General features: G+C 41.9%; 1 protein-coding gene across 1 annotated transcript in view; it reads right to left on the reverse strand.

The window, feature by feature from the left end:
* LOC112261472 (EMILIN-1) overlaps positions 1 to 12,907 on the reverse strand; it is a 74,366-nt gene that overhangs the window by 3,611 nt on the left and 57,848 nt on the right. The window contains exons 5-8 of the mRNA XM_024436821.2: positions 11,711 to 12,814; positions 4,344 to 4,469; positions 4,090 to 4,107; positions 3,504 to 3,638 (exon numbers count right to left, since the gene is read on the reverse strand). Coding sequence (XP_024292589.1) covers positions 3,504 to 3,638; positions 4,090 to 4,107; positions 4,344 to 4,469; positions 11,711 to 12,814 — 1,383 coding nt within the window. The remainder of the gene's footprint in view (positions 1 to 3,503; positions 3,639 to 4,089; positions 4,108 to 4,343; positions 4,470 to 11,710; positions 12,815 to 12,907) is intronic.

A 12,907-nucleotide genomic window follows, 5' to 3' on the forward strand; every position in this document is an offset into this window, starting at 1 on the left:
TAGCATACTCCACTGATGTTGAAGGCAATAACAGTTGCCTGTTCAGGCTTATAACTTGGTTTGAAAGTTAGCACATTCTACATGAATTAAAACAATGGTGTAACTAACTAGCTAATTACTGCACATTGTGAGTAGAAGGTTAATGTTTACGGTCAGTGCCGTTTCAGAATAGGGAGGACGATTTTTCTTATTTCTATTACAGCATATTTGATCACTGTCATTCATATTTCATTCACCCAGCTCAATGTAACTTTGATAGGTTTAGGCTACTACGTGATACTCGAATTTGCCCTATATCCATCATGAGGTTACTACAACCTAGCCTACAAATGAATGTTTATAAAGTAGGTGCACAGGTCGAGAGACAAATTGAAATAATCAAGGTGAAAGACAGTGACACATTTAATACCACCCCTTGCACACACGTGCTGGCATCCAGCTGATCTGGGGTGTAATCATTAGTCCAAACAGTTGCAAAACGGGAACGTTTTGCAACTAATACGTGAGTTTCTGCTGGACAAATTCAAGTATATCCCTCCCCATTCCATTCCGTTTGCTTCCATTTAAGACTTTTTGCAACAGAATCGGTGGAATGAATACACCCCTGATCACCTGCACACACAGTTTACTTTCATAGCAGCCACATACAGCATAATCACTTTGCTTGTTGTATAATTCCTTCTCGCATCTACCCGCTCTCCTCCTCTCACCTTTTCATTTTGCTTGTTGACCTCAGTGTGCAACACAACAACTGTCTGTGACCAGGTGCAGAAACCTCTCCAAGCCAAACCTTCATACCATAACTGCTACAGAGCCTACATCGTTGTCAGCGAACTAGAACTAACACGTTAGTGAACGCACAATCCAATCCATGTGTACATTCATGCAGTACAGTGTGCAGCAAGAAGTTTACCAGTTACACCGGCGATCCCAGGTGGCAATAAATTTAGAAAACCTAAAGCTGACTTTGACTTTGAAGAGTTGCAGTATTGGATAGCCTTAGCTAGCTAGCTAGTATACAGTGGGGAGAACAAGTATTTGATACACTGCCGATTTGACAGGTTTTCCTACTTACAAAGCATATGGAGGTCTGTAATTCTTATCATAGGTATGCTTCAACTGTGAGAGACAAAATCTAAAACAAAAATCCAGAAATCCACTTTGTAAGTGGGAAAACCTGCAAAATCGGCAGTGTATCAAATACTTGTTCTCCCCACTGTACATAGCATTCCCCTCTGTTTGAGTCAGTTTGTTGAGTAGACTAAATTAGCTGTATTAGCTAAGTAAGTGAAAGGTAAGCCAAGAGGAAGAAAAAAAATACAACGACCTCTCTCTCTCTGCTGCTTTTCCTTAACTTTTGAAGAAATGAATTTGTTCAAAACTGTTCAACTATTATCTTTCTCTCTCTTTGAGTCAACTACTCACAACACTGCAGTGCTAGCTAGCTATAGCTTTTGCTTTCAGTACTAGATTAATTATTTGATGCTGCAAAAGCTCTGATAGGTTGGAGGACGTCCTCTGGAAGTTGTCATAATTACTGTGTAAGTCTATGGAATTGGGTGAAAACCATGAGCCTCCTAAGTTTTGTATTGAAGTCAATGTTCCCAGAGGAGGACAGAAAACAGCTGTCCTCCGTCTACACCATGGTGCTTGCCTAGAGGGTGTTGTTGAGGCTACTGTAGACCATTGTAAAACAGTGTGTTTAAATCAGTTATTTGGTGACGTGAATATATTTAGTATAGTTTTATCTAAAAATAATAACTTTTTTAAATGTTTCACTATTTTAATGTTTAACCTTCCTCCTCTGAGGAATCTCCACTGCTTCACATGCAGATTGAACTCACAGTATACATTGGCATCAGTAGTACGCACTGATCATGTTTGTGTATACTTATTCAACCTCAAAACAACAACAATGCCTTTATATTAAAAAGCAAGTAAAAATACACCTTTCTCTCGACAACATTCCACTGAAAAAGTAGCGAGTGAAAAATATTTTTTTGAAATATGTAACTTTCACACATTAAACAAGTCCAATAGAGCAAATGAAAGATAAACATCTTGTTAATCTACCCATCGTGTCCGATTTCAAAAATGCTTTACAGCTAAAGCACAACATATGATTATGTTAGGTCATAGCCAAGTCGAAAAAACACACATCCATTTTTCCAGCCAAAGATAGGAGTCACAAAAAGCAGAAATATAGATACAATTAATCACTAACCTTTGATGATCTTCATTAGATGACACTCATAGGACATCATGTTACACAATGCATGTATGTTTTGTTCGATAATGTGCATATTTATATCCAAAAATCTCAGTTTACATTGGTGCCTTATGTGCAGTAATGTTTTGATTCCAAAACATCCGGTGATTTTGCAGAAATACTCATAATAAACATTGATATAAGATACAAGTGTTATTCACAGAATTAAAGTTAGACTTCTCCTTAATGTGTGTCAGATTTCCAATTTTTTTTTACAGAAAAAGCATAATCTGAGAACGGCGTTCAGAACCCAAAACAGCCAGAGGAATATCCTCCATTTTGGAATCAACAGTGTTAGAAACAACACCGTAAATATTCACTTACCTTTGATGATCTTCATCAGAAGGCATTCCCAGGAATCCCAGTTCGACAATAAATTACTGATTTGTTCCATAAAGTTCCATCATTTCTGTCCAAATAGCCACTTATTGTTAGTGTGTTCAGCCCAGTAATCCATCTTCATGAGGCGCAGGCACTTCATCCAGACAAAAACTCGAAATTTTCCATTACAGTCCTTTAGAAACATGTCAAACGAAGTACGGAATCAATCTTTAGGATGTTTTTAACATAAAACATCAATAATGTTCCAACCGGAGAATTCCTTTGTCTTCAGAAATGCACTGGAACGAGAGGTAACTTTGTTGGGAGCGCGCGTCATGAGACCAAGGCACTATGCCAGACCACTGATTCAGAGGTCTCATGAGCCCCTCCTTTATAGTAAAATCCTCATTTAAGTTTCTAAACACGGTTGACATCTAGTGTAAGCCGTAGGAAGTGCAACTTTATCCATATCTCAATGTGTATTCGGTAGACCAAGCTTTGAAAAACTACAAACCTCAGATGTCCCACTTCCGGGTTGGATTTTTCTCAGGTTTTCACCTGCCATTCGAGTTATGTTATATTCACAGACATCATTCAAAAAGTGAAAATGCTGCCCCCTATCCCAAAAAGGTTAAGGAACAGCGGGGATTGTGAAGTAACACAAACATAGGCACAGACACAAGCATACAAACACATGATAACATACACACTATACAAACATGTAGACATGGATTTTGCATTGTAGATATGTGGTAGTGGAGTATGGGCCTGAGGGCACACACTTAGTGTGCTGTGTATTCTGTAATGAATGTTATGTAAAGTTTTACTGCCTTCATTTTGCCGGACCCCAGGAAGAGTAACCTTGGCAGCAGCTAATGGGGATCAAAAATAAATACAAATACAAATTCAGTACCTGTCCGCGGGTCATAGAACTCTCCCTCGTTGACAAAGATCTTGTCGAAGACGATGGTGCCAGCGTTAAGCACGGGGTAGGTGAGAGCTGCAGAGAAGGAGAGCTTGGGCATGTTGGCATCAGCACCTGGCATACCTGCGGGCAAAATCACATCAAGTCTCAGAAAATAACCCAGCAGGAGTAGAGGGAGAACATGATTTTTATCTACACCATATGTGATTTTTCATTGTTATGACATGAGGAAATCTATTTTCACAGTTCATTACAGACATAATGGCAAGGTAAATAAAGTGTAGGGAACATAGTGAGAAAGATGTTTTCCTGTAATAGGCTAATCTTCTGTAGATCAGACACAGCTATACTGCCTTTGTGATGGGAATGCTACAGAATGCTACATTTTAGTAAATACTTTTTTTCCCTTAAAACTGCATAAACATTTCACTGTAAAATACCTGTTGTATTTGGCGCATGTGACAAATAACATTTTATTTTGTTGTAATGGGGTGAAACACACATCACTGTTGAGGGCGTTAGTACATTGCAACAGTAGGACTCAAATGCAATGATAAAACAAACATGAACATACCTTGTTCACCTTTGAGACCTGGAATGAAGAAGACAGGAAGAGATGAGTTCAGTAGTTGGACCAATTCAAACTGTTCAACCATGTTTGTTTTTAAGTATTCATTACTATTTTTATTATTTTTTCTTTCTGTAAAGTGTGTTGTGACTTTGCACTTGAAATAAATTGTGATTTGATGTCAAACATCAACATATTGCAAAACAACACTTCCTGAAGCATTAACACATATTATAAAGGTTTTATATGGTTCCTGTTACCTGGTGGTCCTCTGGGCCCGTTCTCTCCCTGCCTGCCCACAGGTCCGTCCCTACCTTGAGACCCCTTGGGGCCGGGAAAGCCTGGGAACCCTCTTTCCCCAGAGGGACCTGGAGGACCAGGCAGGCCTGGGGTGGTGGGAGGCAATGACAACAATATTAATACATGTAACTTTCTTAATTTACATATATTTAACTGAAATAATCAGTGTTGACCCAAAGACTGCCTGTTATTGGACACAGGACATAGAACAAATTCCAGACGGTGTTAACAATACAGTGGAGGAGTTTTCTCATTCAAATATATAATTGAATTCCACCCACATAAACAGAGGACTCATCTTTGTATCTGTGCCATTCAGTGTTAATTTTGTCAACAATAACTATGATGAAAAATACTTGTTAGAAGTTAGAGGTAGCCTAAATAGTCATTATTTTTCAGGAAAAAATGTGACTAAAATGGCTGTGACTAAAACTAGACTAGAGTTTAAGTCCACTTATAGTTTTAGTTATTAACAAAATATTAAATGACAAAAATGTGATTAAACCAAAATTCACACTGGTGCCATTTTAAAATAGTCAAGTGTCTTCCTTTGTGTTTGAAAAAAAGCATAAAGTTCATATTGGTGATTTACTGCCACATGCAGTGCTGGATCCTGAACCAAATATTGTGTGTCATTAATTTATTTTGACTACTAAATGGCAGTGATATTTTTGTGTTGTTGCTTAAAGCCATTTACAAACCATAGGAAACACAATTTGAAGAAGAATACATCGCTCCCGATCAATAGGAATCCCCACCCAGTTTACTACTTCAAATGGTGGAAGCCCTTAACCCCATACACCAGAAGAAATTGGCCTTTATGGATAGGGCCAAATTGAAATGTTTCCAACACAATAATTATAAAAAGCATATGCATGACCAAGGTAGCAATTAAAGAGAACACTTTAGAGACTATGGGGAAATGAGATTGATTCCAAAAATTACACTGTTGTTTGTATGTGCATTTTACATTTACTATACTTTTCACAGCATTTGTCAACAACAAAATCTGAAAATTCTCTGGATACACTCAGTGGCCACACATAGCGGAATCTAATCAGACCTACATACTTAGGTTCAGTATTCATCCTCTGTAAAACTTCAAACAGGTCCTCCTCTGATGAAGAGTAAGCGAGGTCGGACCAATTTGCAAAGTATGTGTCCATTTTAATATGAAAAAACTGAACACTACAAAATAACAACGTGACACAAACAAAAGAGTCCTGTGAGGCACAAACACGGAAAATAACCACCCACAAAAGACAATAGAACACAGGCTACCTAAATAAGGTTCTCAATCAGGGACAATGATTGACAGCTGCCTCTGATTGAGAACCATACCAGGCCAAACACAGAAATAGAAAATCATAGAAAAACTAACATAGACAACCCACCCAACTCATGCCCTGACCATACCAAAGGCAAAACCAAAGACAAAACAAAGGAACTAAGGTCAGAACGTGACAGGTAGTTCCATTTTACGCAGTCAAAAGCTTTTTCTGCTTCTAATGAAGCCTCCACTACAGGTTCTTGGTCATTATTTTTGGATTCGGGGTAAACTTCTTGTTAACAAACTTTAGTTTTGGCAAGTCGGTTAGGACATCTACTTTGTGCATGACACAAGTCATTTTTCCAACAATTGTTTACAGACAGATTATTTCACTTATAATTCACTGTATCACAATTCCAATGGGTCAGAAGTTTACATACACTAAGTTGACTGTGCCTTCAAACAGCTTGGAAAATTTCAGAAAATCATGTCATGGCTTTATCAGCTTCTGATAGGCTAATTGACATAATTTGAGTCAATTGGAGGTGTACCTGTGGATGTCTTTCAAGGTCTACTCTGGACCCTGATCTCTCTTTTGAAGAATATATCAAGACCATTTCAATGACAGCTTTTTTCCATCTACGTAACATTGCAAAAATCAGAAACTTTCTGTCCAAAAATGATGCAGAAAAATTAATCCATGCTTTTGTCACTTCTAGGTTAGACTACTGCAATGCTCTACTTTCCGGCTACCTGGATAAAGCACTAAATAAACTTCAGTTGGTGCTAAATACGGCTGCTAGAATCCTGACTAGAACCAAAAAATTTGATCATATTACTCCAGTGCTAGCCTCTCTACACTGGCTTCCTGTCAAAGCAAGGGCTGATTTCAAGGTTTTACTGCTAACCTACAAAGCATTACATGGGCTTGCTCCTACCTATCTCTCTGATTTGGTCCTGCCATACATACCTACACGTACGCTACGGTCACAAGACGCAGGCCTCCTAATTGTCCCTAGAATTTCTAAGCAAACAGCTGGAGGCAGGGCTTTCTCCTATAGAGCTCCATTTTTATGGAATGGTCTGCCTACCCATGTCAGAGACGCAAACTCGGTCTCAACCTTTAAGTCCTTACTGAAGACTCATCTCTTCAGTGGGTCATATGATTGAGTGTAGTCTGGCCCAGGAGTGGGAAGGTGAACGGAAAGGCTCTGGAGCAACGAACCGCCCTTGCTGTCTCTGCCTGGCCGGTTCCCCTCTTTCCACTGGGATTCTCTGCCTCTAACCCTATTACAGGGGCTGAGTCACTGGCTTACTGGGGCTCTCTCATGCCGTCCCTGGAAGGGGTGCGTCACCTGAGTGGGTTGATTCACTGATGTGGTCATCCTGTCTGGGTTGGCGCCCCCCCTTGGGTTGTGCCATGGCAGAGATCTTTGTGGGCTATACTCAGCCTTGTCTCAGGATGGTAAGTTGGTGGTTGAAGATATCCCTCTGTGCTTTGGCAAAGTGGGTGGGGTTATATCCTTCCTGTTTGGCCCTGTCCGGGGGTGTCCTCGGATGGGGCCACAGTCTCTCCTGACCCCTCCTGTCTCAGCCTCCAGTATTTATGCTGCAGTAGTTTATGTGTCGGGGGGCTAGGGTCAGTTTGTTATATCTGGAGTACTTCTCCTGTCCTATTCGGTGTCCTGTGTGAATCTAAGTGTGCGTTCTCTAATTCTCTCCTTCTCTCTTTCTCTCTTTCTTTCTCTCTCTCGGAGGACCTGAGCCCTAGGACCATGCCCCAGGACTACCTGACATGATGACTCCTTGCAGTCCCCAGTCCACCTGGCCGTGCTGCTGCTCCAGTTTCAACTGTTCTGCCTTATTATTATTCGACCATGCTGGTCATTTATGAACATTTGAACATCTTGGCCATGTTCTGTTATAATCTCCACCCGGCACAGCCAGAAGAGGACTGGCCACCCCACATTTTTCCTAGCCACCGTGCTTCTACACCTGCATTGCTTGCTGTTCGGGGTTTTAGGCTGGGTTTCTGTACAGCACTTTGAGATATCAGCTGATGTACGAAGGGCTATATAAATAAATTTGATTTGATTTGGTCTACCTTCAAACTCAGTGCCTCTTTGCTTGACATCATGGGAAATCAAAAGAAATCAGCCAAGACCTCAGAAAAATAATTGTAGACCTTCACAAGTCTGGTTCATCCTTGGGAGCAATTTCCAAACATCTGAAGGTACCACGTTCATCTGTACAAGCAATAGTACGCAAGCATAAACACCATGGGACCACGCAGCCGTCATACCGCTCAGGAAGGAGATGGGTTCTGTCTCCTAGAGATGAACGTACTTTGGTGCGAAAAGTGCAAATCAATCCCAGAACAACAGCAAAGGATCTTGTGAAGATGCTGGAGGAAACAGGTACAAAAGTATCTATATCCACAGTAAAACGAGTCCTATATCGACATAACCTGAAAGGCCGCTCAGCAAGGAAGAAGCCACTGCTCCAAAACCGACATAAAACAGCCAGACTATGGTTTGCAACTGCACATGGGGACTTAGACCGTGCTTTTTGGAGCAATGTCCTCTGGTCTGATGAAACAAAAATAGAACAGTTTGGCCATAATGACCATTGTTATGTTTGGAGGAAAAAGGGGGATGCTTGCAAGCCGAGGAACCCCATCCAAACCGTGAAGCACTGGGGTGGCAGCATCATGTTGTGGGGGTGCTTTGCTGCAGGAGGGACTGGTGCACACAAAATAGATGGTATCATGAGGTAAGAAATGTGGATATATTGAAGCAGCATCTCAAGACAGGAATCTCAAGACAGCATCTCATTAGTCAGGAAGTTAAAGCTTGGTCGCAAATGACAATGACCCAAGCATACTTCCAAAGTTGAGGCAAAATGGCTTAAGGACAACAAAGTCAAAGTATTATAATGGCCATCACAAAGCCCTGATCTCAATCCTATAGAACATTTGTGGGCAGAACTGAAAAGGTGTGTGCAAAGCAAGGAGGCCTACAAACCTGACTCAGTTACACCAGCTCTGTCAGGAAGAATGGTTCAAAATTCACCCAACTTATTGTGGGAAGCTTGTGGAAGGCTACCTGAAACGTTTTACCCAAGTTAAACAATTTAAAGGCAATGCTACCAAATACTAATTCAGGGTTTGTAAACTTCTGAACGACTGGGAATGTGATGAAAGAAATACAAGCGGAAGTAAATCATTCTCTCTACTGTTATTCTGACATTTCACATTCTTAAAATAAAGTGGTGATCCTAACTGACCTAAAACAGGGAATTGTAACCAGGATTAAATGTCAGGAATTGTGAAAAACTGAGTTTAAATGTATTTAGCTAAAGTGTATGTAAACTTCCGACTTCAACTGTAGTTAGGCTTCAAACCAGTCTAAAGCCACATAACTGTTTAACTAAACCTGGACCTCTGTGCGTAAAGTAAAAGTATACAGAAAAAAATGTAACTACCTGGATTAGTGTGCCTATAGCTAGAGTCACAGCCTAAACTTAGCGAGCTGGCTAAATAGCACAGCCAACATTAGCTTTGATCCAATGTTACCTCGCCAGTCATTATCAAGCTAGCCATCTAGCCAGCCAGATGTGCCAGCCAGTCGATCCTATAAGTCATTTTGCTGTATCCTCATGTTCTAACAGGTCACTATCAACTAGATCTATATCTACTACAAGTTCAAAGACAGTAAATCATGATGTAGTAGGAGTGAACAAGTCAGGGAGTTCTTTCCTCGTGTATGTTTCAGCCATCTTCACAGAGTCAAATATGCGCTCACCATTCTTGGTTTCGATCCACAAAGTCGCCGGGTAGCGCAGGCTGCATGCCAAGCCAGCCTGCTGCAGGAGCCTCATCTGTGGGGAGAAAGCCCTCCTCCTCTGATGTAGTATGGGAGAAATATCCGGAAAAATTATAGGGGTAGGTTCAGAATTTTGTGAATCCATTTCTGTAGAAAGGAGATGGCGTCTCTTCCCTCCACAACCCCCAGGGAACCTGGAAATCTCAAATTCAAGCGCTTTTGGACATTTTCGTGAATATCGAATTTCTCCTCGAGTTTAGAGATGGCGTCTTCCAATTTCTTGTACTTTGGCTCCATATCCTCGCGGACGTCCAGGATGGCAGCCTAGTGGTCAGAATGGTATTTTTCTAACTTTGTCACTCGTCCCTTTGTGACTTTCTGGTCTTCATGGAGTTTATCGACCAGCATATCAATTTTGATGAGGTGTTCAGAAAGCGTCTCTTGGATTTTTTGTTATACCTTTGTCAATCTCCATTCTGAATCATGCTGGTGATTCTTCCGAGCTAGCATCAGCCGAGGCCCAAGAAGGGCTGTCAGAGGAGGGCACTATTACATGCCTCATCTGAGTCTCTGCAAGATTGGCATTTTTTGTTTTGGTGATAAGAGATGTTTTAACTTCCAACTCACTTGTTAGAGCTTTGCCATTGCCGGAAGTCTATAAGGTGCTGTTTTGAGCTCTCCTACCTTTGCCATTGATTAACTGAAGCAACATACTCATAGTTTTTTGTTTGCGTCCCCACCGTCACAGAATTGTTGTTGTTTAAGCAATCCAAAAACATTCCATTATAAATCACAATCTGGGTCAAGTGGGCATAATTTGAACACTTGTTCTATAAAATATGATCTTACAAACATTGTAATTTTGTCACACATAGAATGGAGTCATAAGTGCATTCAAGTGCGGGTTCCACGGCTAATTATCTTCACAATCTGCCAAAAATTGTGGTCAGGACAACCCAGGGTATAATGTATGTCATCTTTGTAACAGTAGCTCAAACATAGCGATCATAGATGTTGACACTGTAAATGACATGACTTTTAAAATATAGAAATATGAAGTGCCCATTTGGACTCGCGGGTGTATGGTTTGCTTGTATGACATCAAAGCGGTACTTATAATAATTCTCAACGTCTCATCTTTCAGAAAACATCAACTTGATTTACAGCATTTCCCCTCACTCAGACAACAAGTGGAGAACCTGAGCTCTGACGTCATGTATAGCAATGTTACTGTAGATTTAGGTGATTATCAATGATACCAATGCCATTTTCAACCCTTATACGGGATTACAGGGGGTGTGAGTGGATAGGGATACTGGCAATGTCCATGCTAAAATTAATTATATCCATCTAAAGTCCTCTATATATTTCTATGTTCCCACCAGACACAGAAGAATTTAATTATTTTAACACTAAGACCTAAGACCTATGCGACCCGAGAAGCTTCAAGGAGAGTTATGAAAGACTGCATAACACTAACAGACATACACATACTAATAGCAGGCCACCATTGAATAACATGTGTGAGACTCATATATTACAAACATTTGTTTAAATGACTGGATTATTAATGTTTTTGTAATCATCTTTGTTGGTGTTTGATAGGTCTCTGTGTGTATTGTAGCTAGCATCGATTTGTATGTTGACACTTTGTTGCAAATGTGTAAATGTAAACTTTACAGACCATTGTTCATTGTGTTCGTATATCCACTGGTTGTGCTGTGTCTCATATACTTGTCTAGTAAAGACAGGACAAGGTTAGCCTGGCGTTTTTAAGACACATTATGGTTTTTGTACAGTTCTACCAAAAGCAATGTACCATTCAAACCTCTAACCAACTGCACCAACTGCACACAAAGCAAAACATGTGTGAGTGAGGATAGGTTTCATTAACATATCACTATATTGAATCAGTATGAACTCAACAAATTCTCAAACATTGTCAATGTAAATCATGTCTAAATGAACATGCTCTGTATGTCCAAACCATGCACTGTTTAGTTTCTGAAGTTACCTACATTGGATCAAGGGAAAGGCAACTCCAGTCCTGCTAATACACCTGGCTCCAATAATCAAATTATCATGGTCTTCAGTTTAGATTGCAATTAGTTTATTCAGGTGTGTTAGCTATAGGGCTGGGGGGAAAGTGTGTCACCAATCAGGCACCCTCATCATAACTTTTGAAACAGCTGGGAGAAAGGGAAGGAATATAGTGTCAAGTCAACACACTCACCAGTCAGGTCCTGTTCCGAGAGGTTCTGGAACTCCTTGAGGATATTGCTGATGGACGAATTGAGGTTCTTGATTTTCCCGTGGATCCCGTCCAGCTGAGTGGTCTGGATGTTCTTGATGACCCCTCCGTGGGAGATGACCGTGGCGTTCAGGCCGTTCACACAGTTCCACAGGCCCGACACATGCTTGTTCAGCCCCTCCTTGATCTTCTGGAGCGAGTCCGAGATGCCGTCCAGCCGTCCACACACACCCTCCATCTTGGACAGCCTCTTCTCCAGGCCATCACCAGAGCGCTTGCAGTCACCCATCTCCACCACCAGGGTGTTCTCGAAACGGCGCACATCACGATCCACCCCGTCGAGGTGGTTGCGACTCTCCTCAATGTGCTCGGTCACGTCCTGCTGGATCTTGTCCAGCTCCGAGATGATCTTGTTCTTTGTGTTGCCCAGGTCGGTGATGATGCTTCCGTGTTTCTGCACTGTGTGCTCCAGGCCCCTCAGTGTGTCATTAATGGAGCTGAAGGTCAGGATGACCTCGGACAGCTCACCCTGCAGGGACTTGAGGTGGCCGTTGTTAGATGTTCCTCCAATCACACTGTGGCCATCCAGAGGCTTCTGGGGGTCATCCAGGCCTCCTCCAGTGCCGCCACCTGTTGTTGGGGTCACAAGACGGATCTTACACTGGCCACTACACTTGTCCACCTCCTCCTGGAGTTTTCCCACCTCCTCCTGCAGGGTGGAGCACACCTGCGAACAGGAGCTCTGGTCTGAGTCCACCCGTGTCCGGATGGCGTTGACGTCCTTCTCCCAGCGGCTCAGAGTGTGCTGCGTGTTGTTCTTCAGCTTCTTCAACTCGTCTTCCACTCTTCCGCAGATGTCGCAGTCGTCCACGCAACGACCCAGTGTCTCGATCTCTGTGACAATGCGGTTGAAGTGTTCGCCATTGTCTCCGGTCAGGGCTTTGATTTTACGGATGTCGTGGCTGAGGTCCACCACCTTGTCCATTAGCGAGTCGCCTGAGACGGACAGGTCCTTGATACGTGTGTCGAAGCGGCGGATCTCATCCTCATTAGCCACCACCCTCCACGTGATAGACTTCACAGAGTCTCCATTGTAATCATTTCCTCTGTCTCCTCCAGCTCCACCCCATCGATCTCCGGTTCCCCCTGTTCCTCCTCTTCCGCCATCTCCAACTCCTC

The sequence above is a fragment of the Oncorhynchus tshawytscha genome, linkage group LG11 (assembly GCF_018296145.1).
Source record: "Oncorhynchus tshawytscha isolate Ot180627B linkage group LG11, Otsh_v2.0, whole genome shotgun sequence".
Lineage (NCBI taxonomy): Eukaryota > Metazoa > Chordata > Actinopteri > Salmoniformes > Salmonidae > Oncorhynchus > Oncorhynchus tshawytscha.